The sequence below is a fragment of the Anarhichas minor genome, unplaced genomic scaffold (assembly GCF_050575085.1).
Source record: "Anarhichas minor isolate MPS153535 unplaced genomic scaffold, ASM5057508v1 ptg000002l, whole genome shotgun sequence".
NCBI lineage: Eukaryota > Metazoa > Chordata > Actinopteri > Perciformes > Anarhichadidae > Anarhichas > Anarhichas minor.
Window position 1 is genome coordinate 5,547,544 of NW_027466448.1, and position 20,828 is coordinate 5,568,371.

The 20,828-nt window shown below is 43.6% G+C and overlaps 2 protein-coding genes across 6 annotated transcripts; one reads left to right on the top strand and one right to left on the bottom strand.

The window, feature by feature from the left end:
* Positions 1–116: 116 nt before the first annotated feature.
* On the bottom strand, positions 117–14,949 carry golga2 (golgin A2). Of its 5 annotated transcripts, none has more exons than XM_076086760.1 (28): positions 14,836–14,949; positions 13,495–13,656; positions 12,140–12,208; positions 11,028–11,180; positions 10,689–10,735; positions 10,336–10,399; positions 9,547–9,603; positions 8,992–9,072; positions 8,491–8,529; positions 8,307–8,369; positions 7,961–8,054; positions 7,760–7,866; positions 7,543–7,601; positions 7,215–7,356; positions 6,943–7,032; positions 6,602–6,709; positions 6,405–6,492; positions 6,174–6,316; positions 5,840–6,058; positions 5,606–5,719; positions 5,253–5,477; positions 4,908–5,007; positions 4,726–4,814; positions 4,186–4,414; positions 3,886–4,047; positions 3,668–3,774; positions 3,350–3,530; positions 117–3,247 (listed from the first exon to the last, which is right to left on the bottom strand). In XM_076086760.1, the coding sequence occupies exons 1-28, from the start codon at positions 14,881–14,883 to the stop codon at positions 2,979–2,981; spliced, it is 3,309 nt and encodes a 1,102-aa protein (XP_075942875.1). In that variant the 5' UTR covers positions 14,884–14,949; the 3' UTR covers positions 117–2,978. The 5 variants fall into 5 exon arrangements, with proteins under 5 accessions (XP_075942875.1, XP_075942876.1, XP_075942877.1 ...); XM_076086761.1 differs by having other exon boundaries at positions 117–3,244; positions 14,836–14,944; XM_076086762.1 differs by lacking the exon at positions 12,140–12,208 and having other exon boundaries at positions 14,836–14,944.
* A 1,995-nt stretch (positions 14,950–16,944) lies between these two features.
* On the top strand, positions 16,945–20,757 carry hspa5 (heat shock protein 5). Its single transcript, XM_076086767.1, has 9 exons — positions 16,945–17,100; positions 17,604–17,759; positions 17,875–18,106; positions 18,191–18,328; positions 18,424–18,536; positions 18,642–19,032; positions 19,150–19,387; positions 19,481–19,648; positions 19,745–20,757. The coding sequence occupies exons 2-9, from the start codon at positions 17,644–17,646 to the stop codon at positions 20,311–20,313; spliced, it is 1,965 nt and encodes a 654-aa protein (XP_075942882.1). The 5' UTR covers positions 16,945–17,100; positions 17,604–17,643; the 3' UTR covers positions 20,314–20,757.
* Positions 20,758–20,828: the final 71 nt, after the last annotated feature.

Here is a 20,828-nt window from a genome sequence, read left to right on the forward strand (position 1 = left end):
CACATGGAGCCATCGTTAGTGTTATTAGCAACACCTGTGCTTTTCCTACTAAGACCAAACCACCTGCTGCATCTCTGCTGGTTTGGATCCAAATAATGAAGAAACGGAGACACGTGTTCAAGTTGCTCAATCAGTTTTAATCAGGAGAAGGGGAGAAAATATTACTCGAGGAAAAACAACGAATCAGAAAGCTTCTGTCAGAAGCAGCCCTCAAACCAATCAGTTCTCTGAAGGATCCTTCATTTCCATCCAAAAGTGACGTCTATTGTACAATAAAACTGATTAGTTGAGATACTAACGTATTCCAAATAAATAGAATAATTTCTCTTTTTTTTTTTTGTCAATCTTTGTATTAAATCACAGCCAGTCAGTAACCGCCAACGACACACACGGTCCACACTGCCAGTAAACATGGCAGAGCAGCTCCCCCCCCCCCCCCACCACACACCAGGCATAATGAATATACAATATGTTACAGAGTTACAGTATATACACCCGCTTTACTTCTACAGTAAAGACAATAAATGCTTTCTCATTGCTATTTCTTTCATCGCGCATAACATATTTAACAGTGACTCAGAGCGGGTGGGAAGTCATTTCACCCACATCGTCTTAAATGTTATCTTACAAGCCCCGAAACCACCAAAAGGATTTTATTGGATATTCAACTCTTGGTCTAACCCCAAAAAAAACAAAATGAAGGAAGAAAAATAAAATCATATTTTGTGGCATTTTTGAAAAGGAAAACCCAAAAGTGAGAGAATGCTAAGAAGCGAGGAATATTTGAAATCAAGAATGATTAAAGTAAATGTATTCAAAGCGTTGTGGTTTAATGTAGAGGCTGCACTGTCTACACCTGTAAACTACATATACGGCCTCCACCCGTTACATTTTCCTTTCCTTTAAAATACCAGAATGTGCACTAATGCGTTCTGCATTTAGTGATAAATATCAAGTGTGCTATTTAACAAGTGAACAAATGTGTCCTCCACCTCAAAGTAAACACAACAGAGAGGATCTTAAAATCCAAAGACATCCAAATGAGGTTAAAAAAAAAAATCTGTCACTGGGAGTTTGGTATGACCCGCATGTCCTTGCATATTAAAATCATGGGAAGACTCTTAAAAACCAGAGGCCTCTGTCGTGATTTAATCTGAAATGAAAGGTAAAGGAGCTGCGATAGCGTAGCTCGTGGGTGCTAGTTGTAAAGGGGAAGAAGGCTCTATACTGAAGTCAGTCCATCCGCCAATCTACATTTGTGAATATGAGCATCTCTGTTCATTTTCTCAAATTGTAACTGGTCCCATACCTTTGGGATTTCACCTTCTATTCATATTTACAATTCATCGTCCGAGTGCAACACTGCGCACACACACTCAATTAAATTAATTAGCTTCAACTGGAACCCTCAGCTTCAGACCGGGGCTTCATAGGATTCCCCCTTTTCCTCCACAGAGATCAGTGAGCTGCAGCTAAGGGGCCGAACGAGAGGCTTCGTACAGTTTTAGTGCAATCATACTTATATCATCTGATAGAGGTCTACAAGAAGTACAACGGATGCAACTTCGGCCCGAAGAGGAAACGGTTTGGATCACACACACACACACACACACACACACGTAAACTCACACAGTCCAGTCGTAAAGGCTGTGCATTTAATTCATCTTTGATATGTGGGAACATAAGCAAACGTAACAGAAGAGAACAGGCTCTTATCTTAATAGTGTCAGTTTGTGGAGCAGCTATGAGGAGAAACAAATAGAGTGTGGACATTTGAGATGAGGCCAGCCAAATGCCTCAGGTTAGAGAGTATTTGAAGAAGAGCGATGACTTACGGGTGCGTTTTAACACCATACTTCCTGTAACTTCCTCCAGAGTATCTACGCGGCTAATGACAAACACAGAGAAAACAATAAAGTGGGAAGCAGCCCAAAGCACAGCAGCCCAAAGCTCTATCATTTATCAGAATTACACTCTGAAAATAATGCCTCAATGACTTTGACTAAAATAGGTTTTCGTGGAATCTATTAAATTGCATCTATCCCCTCAAGGACTTTAGAAACCACCTTTTCATAGCGGCGGTGACTCCTCTCAGTCTAACAGGATGTTTGACATCACAACACAGTTGTTTCACACATATTAACGCTTCACATTGTACAAAAATGAGACTTATTTTCAGTGTTTGGAGGAAAAAGACAAAATGATATTTTAGGAACAGAACCAATCTACGACACCTGCCTCCGTCTCCCTGAATCTTATCACGTAACTCGCAAACTCTCGACTTTGAAACGGAGCAGCGCCTACAGTTCAGAGGCTGGTACGTGCGCTCAAGTTTCTCTCTCCGACTTAAACTTACATCGTCCTCTGCACCTCTTCTCCTCGTGCGCCCATCCACCATCGTCCCTTCTCCTCACATTACACAAACATACGGGTAGATATTCGGGTTATTACATTCAAACGCGATGCTCTTATTTGGCATTTGTACAGTTAATTGTGTAAAAACTGAGATTCTGCGCCGAAGTCGCACACGTTTTTTTTACAGCTCTTGTAGTAATGTATCAGCAAGGGTTCAGAATATATATATATATATGGACCCTTTATTGCACTTATGTGTAAGATGGGAGACGAGTGATTAAAAATGGTGGCATGGAGAATAATCGGATTGCGCTAAGAAATACCGGTTCTCTCTCATAAACAAAGAACCACATAAAACAAAAAAATAGATAATACACTCCTTTTAACTATGCACACAGAGCAGAGAGGAGAGGGGGGGGGGGGGGGGGCATTTAAATGTAACTGGGTCAAAGACATTCAGATAACTGTGACTAGTGTCATATTTCTTGAAAAGTGTTTGTGAATATGATCCAACAAGCTACAAACACGGTGTACTGTGGTGTTTAATATTCCCCAGACTTCAAGACATGTCCACTATCTCATATACATACACACTGGACGACACGCCCAGCCGCAGTCATGCCTCACACCACCAGGATCTTGACTTCGTCCTGTTCGTCAGGCCGGTAGAAGAAGGGGATGCAGGGGTTCTCCCCGAGGAAAGGGGGCGATCTCAGGGCTCCCTGGGGGTTCTGGATCTCCTGGAGCAGCTGCATGATCTGCTGGGCGGTGCCGTCTTCGTTGGGCCCCGGGGGCCTGGAGTCACTCTGGGCTGACCCGCTCGACAGCGCCTGTGACGAGGGGGCTTCCAGGCCTGTGGTGGGCTCTGACAAAGGAATGATCTCCATATCTTCTGCAGCAGAGAGGGAGACAAACAGCATGGTGAAGTTATGTTGAATATGAAAAAGACACAATTTAAAAAGGCACAAGTGTCTTTTTTACTGGTTGTGCCTACCTGCTCCACTGACAGCATTAAGGTGTGCGTGGTGCTCTGGGTGAGTGTGATCCTCCCCCACAGGAAGCAGGTCGGAGTTCACCGCGCCTGCGCCGGCTACAGCTCCGGTGTAGCGGCTGTACCAGTCGTTCCTCTCGGCCACCAGCCTCATCACCAGATCCTGCAGCTCCGACAGCTTCGCCTGATGGGCGACGGAGAAACAACGACAGAAAACTGAGCAAAAACATGCATCACGACAAACATCGCATGGGAGTACAATGGACTGCGTTGATGGTTATTTTCAAAAGAAAAAAAAAAAAAAAGGTTGCTGTGCAGTACTTTCATCTCCTCCTTGTCCTGGGCCAGCATGCTGATGTACTGCTCCTTCTCCTGGTGTTTCTGCTTCATGATGGCCCGCTGACTCTGGTACAGAGCTATGTACTCCCCTGGAAGACAGACGGAGAATGTACAGTGTTGTAAATTAGTACAGTGACGAAGACTTTTCTAGCTTTCTGACAAAGTATTGCACCTCGACTAAAAATATCCCACTGTCTCACCTATAGTGTCGGTCTCTCCAGACAGCTGGATGCAGCGGTGCTCCAGCTCCTCCACCCTCTCCTTCAGGTCAGCTTTCTCCCTCATGACGGAGGAGAAACGCTGCTGAAGCTTCTCCATGGCATTTTGCAGGGCCTGATGAACTTCCACCGGTACTCCTCCTTCTGGGAAGAGGACAGTATACAGCGGATTAGGATAATGCACTCAAGATCGTTTTTATCCCAGGACACGTATTCTTGGCTTTTTCCATTGTAAAAACATTTGCATGCTTACGCACAAACAAACCATCTGGTCTTCCTCACCTGAATGCTCGTGACTGTGTTCACAGTCACCATGTTGGCCCTCGGTGTGATCGTGCTCGTGATGGTCGTCATAACCGGGTGTGTAGCTGTGGTGTTGGTGCTCTAGGCTGAGGGCCAGAGCGGCCTGGTGCCTGGCTGCCATGTGGAGCCTGTGTTCCTCCTCCAGCTGCCTTCTGGCCTCGTCCCTCTCCGCCTCCAGCTGAGCCAAAGCTCCACAGATAAACTCCTCCTGTCGGGGGAGAAAGGGTGGTGTTGAGGACGGTGCAAGGGAGCGGCTCAATAAGAAGAAAGAAAAGCTTTTGCCTCATATGTCGTTAAAACATTAATCATTGAGGTTTCAAAGTCACTTGTGTATTTGTTTTTTTTCTGGATCAAAATGATGAATAAATTATTCAAACTGGCATGGCACCAGATGTATCATGCAAGTGTCAACTTCAAACTTGATTGAGGCTTCCATAATGTGTAATAAAGCAAAGGAAGTCCTTTTAGAATATCTTCACAAGCGTTTTTTTTGTGAAGAACATTCATCACCATCCTCACCATCTCCTTCTGGCTCTCAAAGTCCTCTGGGATAACTATGGAGGATTTCTCCGGGCTCTCTGGCAGTGACTGGCTCTCCACTCCGTCGCCTAAGTGACATAGTGAGATAGTGACAAGAATTAAATCCAACAATGGCAGTAGAAGACAAAGATACCAACATACCAGTAAGAAACAAACCTTACCTTGGTCTCTGGATGATGAGACAAGAGTTGAGCTGTTGAGCAGCTCCTTCACCTCAGCCTTCAGGTGCTCGTTGTCTTTGACTAACATTTCCAAATGCTCCTGTAGGGGGAGACAGAGAGTCATTCAAAACAAACTTAGGCTACAGCCACACTAATACGTTTCCGTTTAAAACCGGGGTTTCAAAAAGGAAACGATCTACATCCACACGGGCATTTCAGCATCGTTTTCATAATGATTTCCGTCCGTTACTCCAGACCTTTTAAAGCGTACTCAACATATATTTCAGAGTTCTTAATTCATCGCCAATGGTCACGTGAACATGGCCTCCTTCCTGAAATACACACCTGCGCTTGCTTGAGCTGATTGTGACTGATCTCCAGTTGCACACGGCCCTGGCTTTCATCGTGCTGCAGCCGGTCCATGAGCTGGATCTGCTGCAGGTACTGGTGGTTGATCTGTTCCCTCTCTGAGGCCAGGGTCTGGTAGCCCGCAGAGTACTGCTGCAGGTGGGCCACGATCTGGTCCCTCTGCTCCATCAGACCCTGGGTGTCCCTACCTTTCAGTTCCAGCTAGTGCAAAGGGAACAAAGAGGAAAATGAATACCAGGAGGAAGCAGAAAACAACTGCATCCTTCTATCCTGAAAATCCACCAGCAGAATTGGGTTTGTCATCGATAGTGTTTTGTGTTCAGCCATACCTGCTCCTTGACGTCGTGCAGCTCCTCTTGCAGTTCACCCATTCTGCGAGCCAGCTCCTTTTTCACATGTTGCTCTGACTGGATGGCAGTGGCCAGCTCCATGTTCTCATTAGTCTGTACAAATAAAAAGGAGTCACCCTCTGAGCCAATACTTGCTATGAATGTACTTTTACTAATATGTGAAACCTTTGTCAAGTTATTGTTACAGATGGACAGCTAGATTTCCAGCCTCACCAGTTTGACAAAACCGTTCTGGAGCTCAGCCAGCTGGTCCTTCAGTGTCCGGTTCTGGGTGAGAGCACGGCTAATGGTGGCCTTGTCTGACTGAACGTCCTCCAACATGCGCCGGCGGTCGTCTCCGTCCTCGACTTGTCTCTCCACCTGCTGCTCCATCTCCCCCAGACGCGACTCCTGCTCTACACACATGCGGCTCAGCTGCTCGTTATCCCGTAGCTGGGGGAAATATTAGAGGCCGATTATAGAAACTAAAATTCTATAACAATCAAAGACATTAACTACATATTAGCCGATACAGGACTGCTCAACCATGTGTGAATGTGATTCGTACCCGTGCGTGGTACTGTGCGATAAGAGCATCTTTCTCCTGATGTAGAGTGTTGAGGGCCTCCTGCAGAGCCACCTCACTCTCTGATGGCCCTGAGGACTGAGGCTCTGCGTTATCCAGGGCCTCTCTCTCCTGAGACAACAACACTGGAGGAGGAGGAGAAGTAGACGGATGGCAATTATCAGGTTTAATCATTTTGGGAAGGAAGAAGCACAACATGTGTGAGCCTCGTACCTGCAGCATTTTTTAGGTCTGTAATGCTGGCTTCCAGTTCCTGGACACGGCTAATGTTTCTGTCCCTCTCCTCTGCCACCAAGGACACCTGCGCAGACATCAATTAATCATTTGTTTAAAACCAAAATAATAATCAAACAACAACAAAGAACATCCAGATTTCTTTATGTCCATGCTGATGTCACTGTATAGCTCACCTGTGTTAGCAGCTGTTCTGTTTTGTCCTTCCATACACGACCCTCCTCCTGGATCTGCTCTGCATAGCAGTCCCTCTCCGTCTGCAGCTGGCCAATCGACTCCATCAGCTACAACAACAACATAAAGCAGGGGACGGTGTTAACGAGACAATAATAAAGGTGGATGACTTCTCATGGGTGAGTTGATGCCAATGCAAACAGGAAAGGTACTAAAGAGCCACACACTTTAGAACGATATATCAACACACTCTGAACCAACTCAAAACGTTTTAGATGAAGATCCACATGTGGCAGTAGCAGGACACACATGCAGATAACTGGAAGACAAAAGGTACACAGACCTGGTGATTATGTTCCTCCAGCTGCTGCTTCTCTCCCAGCAGTAACTGGACCTGCTGGTTGGCACTGGTGGGATCTGACTGACTGGAGCACTAGAGAGAGAGAGAAAAAAGGACAAATATTGGAATGAAATGCAGGTAAATGCATGAAAAAAACATCACATATATCTGCTAACAAACATTTAGGGCTTGAGAAATAATCCAATTATTTTGTAAGAGGAAGATCAGCATAGATGTGATGTACTGTCAGATGTTGTGCCCGAGTCTCAATGCACCTGCTGCAACATGAGGTCAGTTATCTCGAGTCTCTTGCGAAGATCTTCCACCTCCAGCCTCATCGCTCCGTTCTCCCGTGTGCTCAGCTTTATCCGCTCCGACAGCTCCGAGTTCTGCTGCTTCGACTCCTCACTCACATTACTGCGAACACACAGACATGCAGAGGATGTTCATTTTTCCTACTAGGTTTAAACAGGACTTTGGAGAATCGCGTGTGCCATCTGTTGGGCTGTAAATAATTTGATGGACTCTAAATATCATTCAACATCTGCTGTGGAAATGTTACGAAATACGTTTCCTTGTGTATTCTCGGGCAAAGTGACTTACTTGAGTCTAAACACCTCTAGCCTCAGGCTGTCTCTCTCCTTTTCAAACTCTTTGTTGTGCTGGAGACAAAAAGGAAAATGTATTAAAAATAACAAACACACATGACACAGACATTCAAAATAGAGGAATATGCTTTTGTATGTGGCTGTTCTACAATCACGCAGCTCATTGAGAGTTACTTAAGTTTGTCATATATTGTATCTGGATGAAACTTTACCTTTTCAAACTGTTTCTGCTGTGTTGAGACAGAGGAGAGAGTTCTCTCCAGCTCCGACACTCTCTGCTTTGTAGCCTGCAGACGGTTACTCAACTCATCTGCTTCAGCTACACACACACAGACACACACATACAAACTGTTAAAAAAACGTTTCGTTCAAGTGAATGTACGGCCGATTATAAAACACACACACACACACACCTGCTTTCTGCCGTGCAGCATGTTGTGTGTATTGTAGCGCCGTTTGTAACTCCGATTTCTCCGATACCAGTATACCAATGGTCTGGATGTGAACCTTGGGAGAGGACAGACAAACAACAACGTGAGACGAGACAATGTCCCTCATTACAGAACACCATTAACTAAATGCGAATTACGTTCAGTCCTTCAGCCTTGCTAGACAGACCACATCATTTATTCTTGCCTGGGTGAGCAATTGGGAGGTTATGTTGTCGGATGGACTCTGACATTACATGGCAGCACAATGAGGCTTTGGCACAGTTTCAGACATTCTAAATTCGATGCATGTGTTTGGGTAAAACGTTACCTGTAGTTGCTCCCGCATGCCTCCCTGCTCTTTTGAAGATCTCTGTTCAAATTCTTTTCGCTCCTGAAGGAAGAAAAATACCAAAGCTCATGAATCACCAGAAAGGAAGTGAACATTCAGTAGACTGCATACATTAAGACAGGAATGAACAGACAGAGAGGAAAAAAAAACAAAAAACATTTACCTTTTGTAGCTGATCGGAGACCACCTGAGATTGCTGTGCCTGCCGGACCAAAAGGATATACATATGAGTTTGGGAAACATGTCTTTCATCACCCCTGCAGCAACTCTATCCCTAGAAAACAACTATAATTCTGGCACAAAAGCCTTCATCTGACTGCCAGACAGCACAAAGTAATGAAATGATAAACCTGTTCTGTTACCTACGTTATGCTAACCATTTAGCTTATTTGCAGCTTTGAGCTCATTACTGTTAGTGTGCTACAATAAGGCATCAACCATCAGGTTATGACAACTCTGACCAAAGTGTGGTCATATTGGTCCTTATGCAAAGTGAAAGATAAATAAAAAACATGTAATCCATGCATGACTTCTTCCAGTGTGTGGTTACTCAAGATGACATGCAGAATGCATATAGTGCATGCACTGATGTGGCAATTGTAGAATGGCAAGAATGAGGCAACTCCAATAACACACACACACACACACACACACAGCTTCTTACCAGCTGGTCTAGCTTGGTATTTAACTGAGAGTTTGTTAGCTTGCTGGACTCCAGGGCGGCTGCCAGCTCCTGGTTGCGACCCTATCACGTGCAAACATGCATCCGGGAAAGGAGAAAGAAAAAATAAAAGAGACACAAGAGAAGGATAAGGTGCAGTGGCAAAAGTCAAACAAAGAGGAAAAACATTCTGATGTGAAATATTAACATGGAGGCAAACAATAGCACCTTTACAAGTAGAGTCAAATGTAAGTAAAATATACCATGATATAGATAATGTTTAACAGAAAGACCACTGAACACGTATAAACTGCCATTATTATTATTGAAGAGTTGTGTTGCTTTGTGCTAGTTTCTTCTTTTTCAGGCATCTAATCTGGCAAACATCAACAAATCAATCACCCACCTCCATTGATGGCATCACATGATGATTAATTTGAGCTCAAGGCTCACTTGGTGAATTGAACAGTATGAACATACTATTGGAACCTGACCATGACATGACTGACTTCTAACTTGGGTTTTCTGTTTATAGAAAATATTAGCTCTCCATCTTACCTCCAGCTCCCTCTCACCCACAGGTGGACTGTCCCCATTCACATATGCAGAAGATGACTAGAATGACACAAACAAGCACATTAATGCACTTTCAACACAAATTAAAAAGAGAAAATATATGACCCGTCTCTATGAGCTTAAAGCTGAAATGTACTGGATGCATTGCAGACGGGCAATCGGTTTAGTCAGCAGTTATAACACCTGCATTTCCCAACCAAGTGGGGCAACAGCACCGCAACATATTCTTTTCTCAAATGTACTATAAAACAGTGTGCTTATTATGTTTACGAAATACCCACTACTAAACCAGTGTTATACGTGTCTGTACTCATCTTATTAATCCTTTCACTCAGCAAATAAAAGGTCACTGTAAACTGTGTCTCTTTGTGATTTGTGCTGCTGAATATGCAAAACAAAACAAAACCAAGTTCAGAGGAAATACATAAAGCGGGTGCAGCTGTTGATGCAGCCAGTGTGCTCGAGGCGATTGGGGACAACTGGTAGATCTGAAAATGCCTCCAGTACATTCCTGCTAAGACTAGACGCAACACACCCTAAATAAATGTACTAATTAGTGATGGTGTTTACTGTAAAACACTGTATGACAAAGAAGTAAGTGTGTGTGTGAGTGAGTGAGTCAGGGAGAGAGAGAGAGAGAGCGAGAGACAGAGAGAGACAAAGACAGACAGAGGGAGACACAGACAGAGACAAAGACAGAGAGAGACGGAGAGAGACAAAGACGGAGCGAGAGAGAGAGAGACAGACACATTAGCAGTCCTAGAATTGTACCTCAGAGACGAGGCCGTTGAGTTGCTGTGAGAGCTGTCTCAGGCTCTCTGTGGAAGACAGCGGTCTGCAGGATAACAGACATAAATAATCAATCACACACATTACCCATGTCGTCTACTATGTGGCATTAGTAATCAATGGCTAGAGCAGCGGCATATATTGCCTCAGTAGCACTGCTTATTATGCCTAATATTGAATAAGCTGTTTACAAAGGTTTTACAAGCCCTTAGTTGCAATAAATCTAAATCGCCATATATACCCAGTCCATTTACATCAATATGTAACCTCTGTTTTGTATATGGTGTGTGTTTCAATAACAAGGATACAAGGCAGTGAGGAATCAGGAAACAAACCTATTTTCTTCTGTTAAACTCTCGTTGCCGTTGGTATCGGGATAGTCCTGCAGAAAGAGAACAAGATCAAAAGAGGAAAAGAGAGTTAGAGGTAGAAAGACAAACAGGCAGAGAAGGAAAACTGTGATACAATTTGATTAAAAGAATTTGCGGGATGACAAGGCACACCCCAAACAAAGAGGGGATCGGTTGTGTTTCTCACATATAACAGTAATAACACAGCAACTGGCTTTTTAGAGCCATTCTGCTTTGGCATATAATCTTAGATGTGAAGGACATACAGCAGTAAGAATGAGAAGACAAAGAGGGAGAAAATGACAGAAAGTGAGACACACACACCTGGAGGTCAGTGTTGTGACCAACAGACTCAGGGTTAGTAGCGGCGTTAGAGCTAGCGAGGTTAGACACGGGCGAGCCATGACCCGGCTCGCCCTGTGGGTCCTCCAGCAACTGGGGCGCTGAAGACCCGATGGCCTCCATGTCAGCAAAGGCCTGAGGTGACACATACACAGAAAACGCACACACTGGTTTAATGGCAAGAACAAGAGCAGTTATGATGGAAAAAAAAAAAAAAAAACTACAGAAAGACCACAATGATGTCTCAAACATTATGTGCTTTTAGGTGCAAGGAAAAAAATTTGATTACTGTACTGAATCTTCAGTTCATGTTGACCCAATTATGTCATTTATATGTGCAGATTAATGCACGGTTGTCCACAGACTAAGAGGAAATAAGAGCGTAATAAGAAAAGGGAGGGCCTCCGATGGTGTCTATATCTGTGGTCGACAGAGCACTTATAGCAGGCTCTGTTACTTATGGGGACAGCTGGAGCAAGAAAGCTGTTACACAACGCCCAATTCTTTTCCACCAGCGTTACCCATGGCCCTCTCAGACTATGCTGTATAAATAACAACATTAAATTGAATAACTGACACATTAAATAACCCATCTCTTTTACACTAATGCAAGCAAGACATCTGTAGTCATCTACATCAGGCAGTGAACAAACACAAAGCTAGCAATGAGAAGACAGTTGAAAAGTAAAACACACACATTTCTTATTTTCCCAGAAGCATGCCTGCTTTATGCACAAAGACGCAGATAACACAGCCATGCAACTACTGAGACACTCGTACACTGTGCATACTTCTACATGAGATGGTGAACTCTAGAAAATCACCAACAACACCAGAATAAACTCTGAACTATTAATGCACTCTCTCGACAGGGATTTAAAAGTACCGACGCAAGAATTTGCACTCAAATCCGTCCCATGCTTTCTAGTCTGTGTGACAGAAAAAAAGAAAACGTGCACTTGAGGTAAGAATCTGGAAGCAAGACACACAATGCAACATGAGAAGCAGCTATTTACAGCAGAAGGATGCAGAGAGAGAAAGAACAGGTAGGGCAAACACAAAGACAGGAAAGCGAGAGAGAGACAGAGGCTCACCTGACTGTTGCCATAAGGAGGCAGGACTACTCCATTGCTTTGACTAAGTGCTTTCAGAATACAGTCAAACTTCAGGAAAGAGGAAACAACGGTGGAAAATGAAAGAGATGTGAAAGGGGGAGAGAACGATTTAGAAAAGGCACAGAGAAGCAGCGGCTACAACAAGTGACTACTAGGGTGTGTAATAAGGAGGCTAGTATGCCCGGCCCAAGAGGTCAGCAAATATTGCCTGCATACGAATAAAAAGTAAATTACTAATACAAATACAACTTAAATCTGAATAAGAATGCAGGGGCAGTGCAGCATTTCTCCTATTGCTTCAGCTTCCTCTACAATCAGCTCTAACACACTTAAGTTGCTCACATTTTTCCCTGGCAAGGATAACCTGTGCCAAGTCAATCATTGGGAATCTTAATAACACAAATTGTCATCATCAATGACAAGGCAATTATTGTGAAATGTCTCCTACGCTCTGACCCCTAAGACTGAACTCCATTTGGTTATTGCCAGCATCCGTTATCCAGCTTCAGATCACATGAGTCTATCCGGTCTTTAACAACCAACATCAAACATGTTTGGGGAGAAGAAATGCATCAGAACAAGCAAGTTGTAACTAGCCCGGAATCCAACCAGGCTTAGAAAACTACTGACCGACATGGTCAGTGGAAAACTGACCTGAACCACAGTCAGCCCGTGTGTGTGAAAGCTCTGTGCTGGAGTCACATGACCGCTCGATTTGCTTATAGGAGCTTTAAAGCAGACCATACAGAAGCAGAGGGTGCTTAATCTTTAAAATGTAATAGTAGTGACAAGCAGCAAATAATCAAATTAAATGAACTATGTTTTTTAATTCAGATAAGTCTTAAGTGTCCCTTAATAAGAGCAGCATACAGGATTAAACAAGAAGCTATTAATAGAAAGAGACTAGAGACGAGACTACTAGTCAGGATGGGAACACTTTAAAGCATTTGAGGAAATATCTCTGCAACGGCCACTGTTTATGGGGCTAAAACTACCTCCGTCTCTTGTCCAGTGTGCTTCTCTTTCTTTATTTTGACCCCGTCATCTGGCAAGCAGAAGTGTCAATACTGCTACCGTGTTCTTGGCACTGCGTGTGTTTGATAGCGAAGAGGAAAGCACTCGCAAACTTGATAGTAAATCAGCCGTTTCAATTCAACACTTTTTGTGATCGATGACCAAGCAGGCCACTACAAATCATTATGAAAATCAATTCTGTAGACTTGATTTGAGAAATCAGGCGTAAGACACACACAGCAAGAGAAGTTGTTATTTGACCAACAAAGGCAGAATTAAATAAGGTAAACATACGGAAAGACCGCCTGGGACCGACTTACATTGTCTGGAGAGTTTCTGTCTGATGAAGGTGCATTGTGTTGGCTCAGTCCCTTCAGCTTCCTCTTCTTCTTGGCCCCTGCTCCTCCTCCTCCTCCACCACCACCGCCACCCTTTTCTCCTCCCACACTAACAGGGGAGCTCTTCTGCTGAAACTCCTTCAGCTGAGCAGCACATAAGAAAAGGAAACAATAGATGTGAAAGAAGTGCAGCAAAATCTCCTCAGCTGCCTTTTTAAACAAGATTACACTTTATTACCTCTCCTCACAGATATTGCAGTAGGCCCAATTTTCCCCTGACTTTTAACCTACTGAGACATTGATCATATCAAGTAATATGATGATCCGAGATGAAGCAGGGATGGACTGCTCCCACTCTGCTCCCAGCTAGTCAAAGATCCGGTTTCTATTGTAGAGTGAAATGCATATAGCCACAGCCAACAAGTCATTGACTATCACTTTGGACTTACTTGTCCAACGACTTGCTAAACCAAACAAGATTAAGTTGATAACTTGCAGCAAACTGTGGGGTTAAATCGCAGCGAAATGCAAAAGTGTTATCACCACGATAACTCGTCCACGAACATTGTAGGGCAGCAAAGTATGCTGACAAGTCATTTCGCGAAGCTAACATTTCACAGCTGATAACACCATATTTTTGACTAGCCTAACACACCTAGCTAAAGCACACAGCACGACGGGGAAGAGGGGTGTCAGCTGTCAAAACAGTCCCCGTCATTCTATCCCAACTGTGCTTCAATGCTAGCTCAGCGTTTGTATTAAAAATGCTATTTGTTGACCATTCCCTTATATAATTGTGCCATCCTACAGAAAAGAGAGAACGCTGCGTATTATTATTTGCACCCATAGCAAACTAGTCATTAGTTAGCCAGCTTGCTAACGTTAACTTGCCTTAGTTAGCTAGCACGTTAGCTAATAACCACACAACGTTAACCACATTTAACGTTAGCTGGAAAGACACACGAAACTGTTAAGCAAATGGAGTAAGTTAAGTTACTCACTGACTAGCTACACGGCGTAAGATGATTTTAAAAACCTCTAAAAGCTAAAAAATAGTCAGCATAATCTGGGAAAGTTAATGCTATTAACAGAGGCCCAGAAGAAGCACCGATCTCGCCTGCGCATAGAAGCCTCAAAAGGTGCAAGAGAGGCGGGACAAGCGACAGCGGAGAGGTCGGACGACGTGTAATGACAACACCCCTTGCTCCGTGAAGATATGTGTAACACAACGACAGAAAACACCAGCAACGCAAAACCTACAGAGGAGAGAAAGGGACAGTTCTTCTGGTGTTATTTAGCCGGGTCAGTTGTTAAATACTTTACCTTTTTCTTAGCTGCAGCGAGTTTTATTTGCCTGCTCTGGTCGGCCATACTGCTGTTCTGGTCAACGACAGACCGGACCACGTCATCAGTTTGGGCCCTGTTGGTGTCTCTGCCGGTAGAGGTCGCAGGAGGATCCAATGTGTTATCTATATACAGTCTATTTATTATTATTTATACAGTCTATAGCGTTATCCCACCATTTTTTATTTACAAATCCCTGATTCTTTTATTGGGTTGGTATGTTTTAATTGTCAAATACTGCTAACAGTGTTTACAACTAAATATATGGTGACTTGTTTGTCTTTTTGTCTTTACTTTGACTTCTTTTCCTGCTTTGTGTAATCTGTCACACTGTGACAGGAAACTTTTAATGAACAAGAGGAATCCATTAATTAATTTCTTTTATCAAAACTTTTTTTTTTTGTTTCATTTTGCTTGCGGTCATAATGTTTATTTGTGCAGTGCTGAGCATTGTGCCTATCTCAACACAGATCATGTCTATCACAGGGCTACGCTGAACAAACAGATGAACTAATAAACTCTGTGTTGATTTAAAGGTATCTTATCACTGTACTTACATACAATTTAAGTAATATGTCACTGGAGAGTGAATTCTGCAGAGCACCTGCTGATTTCCATGTACGATCCTGCAAACTCAAAGAAAAATTGACCAATGTCCAAAATTCATATTTAGGACCTGTTTACTGTAAGGTACTGCAGGAGAAGAATATGACATTTGAAACAGGTGAAATTATTATGGCCCTCAGATTTTTTAAACAAAATCATGGCTTCTAATATATCCTATTATACTAATTACATTGTTTAATCACTGAAATGTGTATTATTATTGTATTCAATTGAGGTTGTTTCTTGTTTTGAGTTAATTAATTAACATTCTCTTTAATTGACGTAAAATCAATTATTATTCCAAAACAACAGTTTATTATAATGTCTGAAGACTTGACCCAAGTACAGAGCAGTGGATCTCAGGCAATCCTGATTCTATTTAGTAGTATTGTTTTATTATTTTTTACCGCATGCCTTTTTCTGTCTTCTTTAAATGAAAAATTAACTATGTTGCGGTATAACTCTGTTATAGAAAATCCCTCAAACAAAAGCTAAAAATTGAATTGTTTCACAGATTTCTTTTTTGTTGTCATTTCAATAATTTTCTTGAAACAAAAAAAAAACAATACTTATTTCAAGAATGTTAAGTGTGAAGCTTGAAGACTGAATAAAGCATTGATTCTACAACAAATCTTGACACAAGCTGAATTGCTTTGGATAAAAAGTGAACTGATATCACCCAATTGGCAGTTTTTGTTGTTGTTGTAATACCAGTATTTCTCACTCTGTTCCTCATATTTAGCCTGACACATATATATATATAATAATGATGACTAGGCCTGCCACTACAACAGAAGAGGGTTCATATAGACTGAAGTCTATGTCTTTTGAAACCAGTTATCTAACATTGACCTATTTAGACTTTTGACACAAAGGACTGTATTAGAACATCCAGGGTATGTAGTTTTGTTTGATATGTGTGACCTGCTGAATCCAGTGTACAAACATAATTACATAGATCTGTGATCAATATGTGATCACTAAAATAGTAGTCTAGAGAGGGCCCATTTTAAAACTTGACAGTCAAATTATTGCAGGCTAATTGCATGTTCAGTCACTGATGAAACATTCAGACAATCCAGTGAATCTGATGTAACACCCTTTGCTTTTAAGGTTATTAGTCACACACATAATACACATTGTTTGCACATTGTGAGTCATTATTACTTCTCATGATACCAACAACAGTATCCACACAATCAATGAAACAACAGCGAATTCATGAGGGGAGTAAGCACTAACTTAAAATGTACAAAATGTATAAAATGTGAAATTGCACTCTTCCTGTAGTCGTTAGAGTGGCGTGTCCTCGCTCCAACTGTGTCCATGAATGCGCTTGACAGACAGCCAATCAGCATCGGCACAGTCGGCAAAAGTCGTGACGTCGCACCCGACCCGATGTGTGCAAATCAGCGGCGGACAGCGTGCTGCAAGCCACCAATCAGCGCGTTCCAACGAGCTGCTGCTCAGCCAATCACGGGGCTCCACGACGGGAGAGAAGTGACGGCTTATATATTGAGAGACCACGGTTCATTCAACATCACTTCACCGAGGCAAGAAAATAGGATAGAAAGAAAAAAGAGAGATATACATTTTGCTTTAAGAAGCGACGTGAAGACCGACAATACTGCGATTAAGGTATGTACGAACATTGTTGTGAATCTGATAATGCGACTACATATTTGGTGTTTTCTACAACGTTGAACCTCAATTGAAGACGGTTTTCTTCATGATGAAGCCGGCTAAGCTAACTAAGCTGACGATGGTGATTTATTTACCATAATTTAAAAAAATCAAATGGGCAGTCACGACATTTGTAATCTAAAATAACTCATTTCAGTGTTCATTATGGCAAAGTATTTTCTCGCATGGCTGCTTGGCACGCTAACGTGGTTAGCTAGCTAGCTACCGGCAGATGGAACAAAAAAAACGTTAGCCAGTGCTCGTAAGACTCGGAAGGGACTGTGGTGCTCACGTTTGACATTTTCTGGGGATTGGTAAAGGTCCCATTAACGTTAAATGACACCCAGCACTACGATTAGCTGGTAGCTATCTACATTTAGGAGGTAGACAGCCTACGTCATGAACGCAAAGCCACGTTTTTTTTTTTTTTTTAAACAATATATATTTCTCCTCCCCAGATTATTTTTTTGGTAGATCTGAGAGATCAAACAAGCAGCGATGAAGCTGTTGTGGGTTGTAATGCTGGTGACCGGCGCCGTGATTGCCGATGACGACGACAAGAGGGAGAGTGTGGGGACTGTGGTGGGAATCGACCTGGGGACCACCTACTCATGGTAAGAAGAAAAAAACAAAAAACGCACCTGTCTTGATTGTTTTTGAAAACTATGAAATTGTTGAATTGAAAATTGTTGCCTTATGAGTAATCATTTCTGAAATGTTTCCCTGCAGCGTTGGAGTGTTCAAGAATGGCCGTGTGGAGATCATCGCCAATGACCAGGGTAACCGTATCACCCCGTCATATGTGGCCTTCACCAGCGAGGGTGAGCGTCTGATTGGTGACGCCGCAAAGAACCAGCTGACCTCTAACCCAGAGAACACTGTCTTTGATGCCAAGAGGTTGATCGGGCGCACATGGGGGGACTCCGCTGTGCAGCAGGACCTCAAGTACTTTCCCTTCAAGGTATGTTTTTAACTCTGACACAGTGGGGTAGTTGTATTGAGAAACATACTTGGTACATTAATATTGATGCACGTTCCTCTTCAGCTCACTGAGAAGAAGGGCAAGCCTCATATCCAGGTTGACATCGGTGGTGGCCAGCTGAAGACCTTCGCTCCAGAGGAGATCTCTGCCATGGTGCTGACTAAGATGAAGGAGACTGCTGAGGCTTATCTGGGCAAGAAGGTACAAAAAAAAACCCCATGAAAGAATATTCATCAATATAACACTCTTAAATAGATGATGTATGTTTGACTCCATTGTTCTCGTGTTTTCTTTAGGTCACACATGCTGTGGTCACTGTCCCTGCCTACTTCAATGATGCTCAGCGCCAGGCCACTAAGGATGCTGGAACCATCGCTGGACTGAATGTTATGAGAATCATCAATGAGCCGTAAGTGTATCAATAAAAATAATTAATTCATCTGTTGTCCTTTTGGAAATTGTGAAAATACTTTCCTCCCTTTCTCTATAATAATCTCCTGACTTTATTCTTTAGAACTGCTGCCGCCATTGCTTACGGTCTGGACAAGAGGGACGGCGAGAAGAACATCCTGGTGTTCGATCTGGGCGGCGGCACCTTCGACGTCTCCCTCTTGACCATCGACAACGGCGTGTTTGAAGTGGTGGCCACCAACGGCGACACTCACCTGGGAGGCGAGGACTTTGACCAGCGTGTCATGGAGCACTTCATCAAGCTCTACAAGAAGAAGACCGGCAAAGACGTGCGCAAAGACAACCGCGCCGTGCAGAAGCTGCGTCGGGAGGTCGAGAAGGCGAAGAGGGGGCTGTCTGCTCAGCACCAGGCCCGCATTGAGATCGAGTCCTTTTTCGAGGGAGAAGACTTCTCCGAGACCCTGACCCGTGCCAAGTTTGAAGAGCTCAACATGGTATGTTACACAACCGGTTCAGCTGTGTAAAAACAATTGCTATATACACACTACATACCTGTTTTATGACATCATTATTAGACAAGCCTTTTAACCTCGTCTTTTTCACTTTGCCAGGACCTGTTCCGTTCCACCATGAAGCCTGTCCAGAAAGTGCTGGATGACTCCGACCTGAAGAAATCCGACATCGATGAGATTGTCCTGGTCGGAGGCTCCACCCGTATCCCCAAAATCCAACAGCTGGTGAAGGAGCTTTTCAACGGCAAAGAGCCGTCTAGGGGCATCAACCCCGATGAGGCTGTGGCATACGGAGCTGCTGTGCAGGCTGGAGTGCTTTCTGGAGAAGAGGACACCGGTAAGTCATCTTCCTCATACACCGTAGTGTCCGCTTGACACAACAGAGTTTGCAAACTCAAACTTGTTTACTAAATATTTGACTCTCTCGCAGGTGATCTGGTTCTTCTGGATGTGTGCCCGCTGACCCTCGGTATTGAGACCGTTGGAGGTGTAATGACCAAGCTGATCCCCAGGAACACTGTGGTGCCCACAAAGAAATCCCAGATCTTCTCCACAGCCTCTGATAACCAGCCAACTGTCACCATTAAAGTTTATGAAGGTAAGATACGGACAGAAAAAATAAAAATCTGTTCTTTAACATGCATCATTACTATTTTCCTTGCATGCAGAAATTAAATATTGATTGTCTTTCTAGGTGAACGTCCACTGACCAAAGACAACCATCTGCTGGGCACATTCGACCTGACTGGCATCCCTCCTGCCCCCCGTGGCGTACCGCAGATTGAGGTCACCTTTGAGATCGACGTCAACGGTATTCTGCGCGTCACCGCCGAGGACAAAGGCACGGGCAACAAGAACAAGATCACGATCACAAACGACCAGGACCGCCTGACGCCGGAGGACATCGAGCGCATGGTGAACGACGCCGAGCGCTTCGCTGACGAGGACAAGAAGCTGAAGGAGAGGATCGATTCCCGCAACGAGCTGGAAAGCTACGCCTACTCACTGAAGAACCAGATCGGCGACAAGGAGAAGCTCGGCGGCAAGCTGTCTGACGAGGATAAGGAAATCATCGAGAAGGCGGTGGAGGAGAAGATCGAGTGGATGGAGTCCCACCAGGAAGCTGAGCTGGAAGATTTCCAGGCCAAGAAGAAGGAGCTGGAGGAGGTGGTTCAACCAATCATCAGCAAGCTGTACGGTAGTGCGGGCGGCCCTCCACCCGAGGGTGCTGAAGGCGAGCAAGAGGAGAAGGACGAGTTGTAGGCAGAGTTTGAAGTTAGCTCTTCTGTCGCCCCTTGCCTCTCTGGTAGTTGCATCTAGATGTATATATTGAACTGATGGGACTCAAATAGTGAGAGGAATGGTTGGGAAGGGGTGGCGATGACAAGCAACCATACTGAATCTTCTGAAAGACTTTAAAATAAGTGTGAGAGAGAGGTGTTCTCTTCGCTGGAAGGTGGAGATATTCGTCAGCCCGGAATACGAGGCTTGCTGCTGCTGTTCTCAGGCAGTCCTGATGGGGTTCTGTAGTGGGGAGGGATTTAGAGGGAGGGCACAGGGATTTGTGGGTCCGTCAAGTGGGGGGTGTCTGTGGGATCCAGAGCTAATTATGTTCACAGGCAATGCTAAAAGTTATTTATTTGAATCTGGTCATTGTACTTCTGGAAAGACATTGAAATAAATGTTTGATACAAAATGGTGCTTGAATTGTTTCTTGTTGCAATTATTTACAACACTTAAATATTTTTACCAATGGCTCAAATGATAAGCCTTATCTT

Coding starts and splice junctions, on each gene's coding strand:
- golga2 (XM_076086760.1), bottom strand. CDS start 14,883: ATGGCCGACCAGAGCAGGCAAATAAAACTCGCTGCAGCTAAGAAAAAG. Junction 12,209..13,494: donor ACAGAAACTCTCCAGACAAT/GTAAGTCGGTCC, acceptor TCTTTCCTGAAG/TTTGACTGTATTCTGAAAGC. Junction 6,493..6,601: donor CAGAACAGCTGCTAACACAG/GTGAGCTATACA, acceptor ATGTCTGCGCAG/GTGTCCTTGGTGGCAGAGGA.
- hspa5 (XM_076086767.1), top strand. CDS start 17,644: ATGAAGCTGTTGTGGGTTGTAATGCTGGTGACCGGCGCCGTGATTGCC. Junction 17,760..17,874: donor CTGGGGACCACCTACTCATG/GTAAGAAGAAAA, acceptor GTTTCCCTGCAG/CGTTGGAGTGTTCAAGAATG. Junction 19,033..19,149: donor AGTTTGAAGAGCTCAACATG/GTATGTTACACA, acceptor TCACTTTGCCAG/GACCTGTTCCGTTCCACCAT.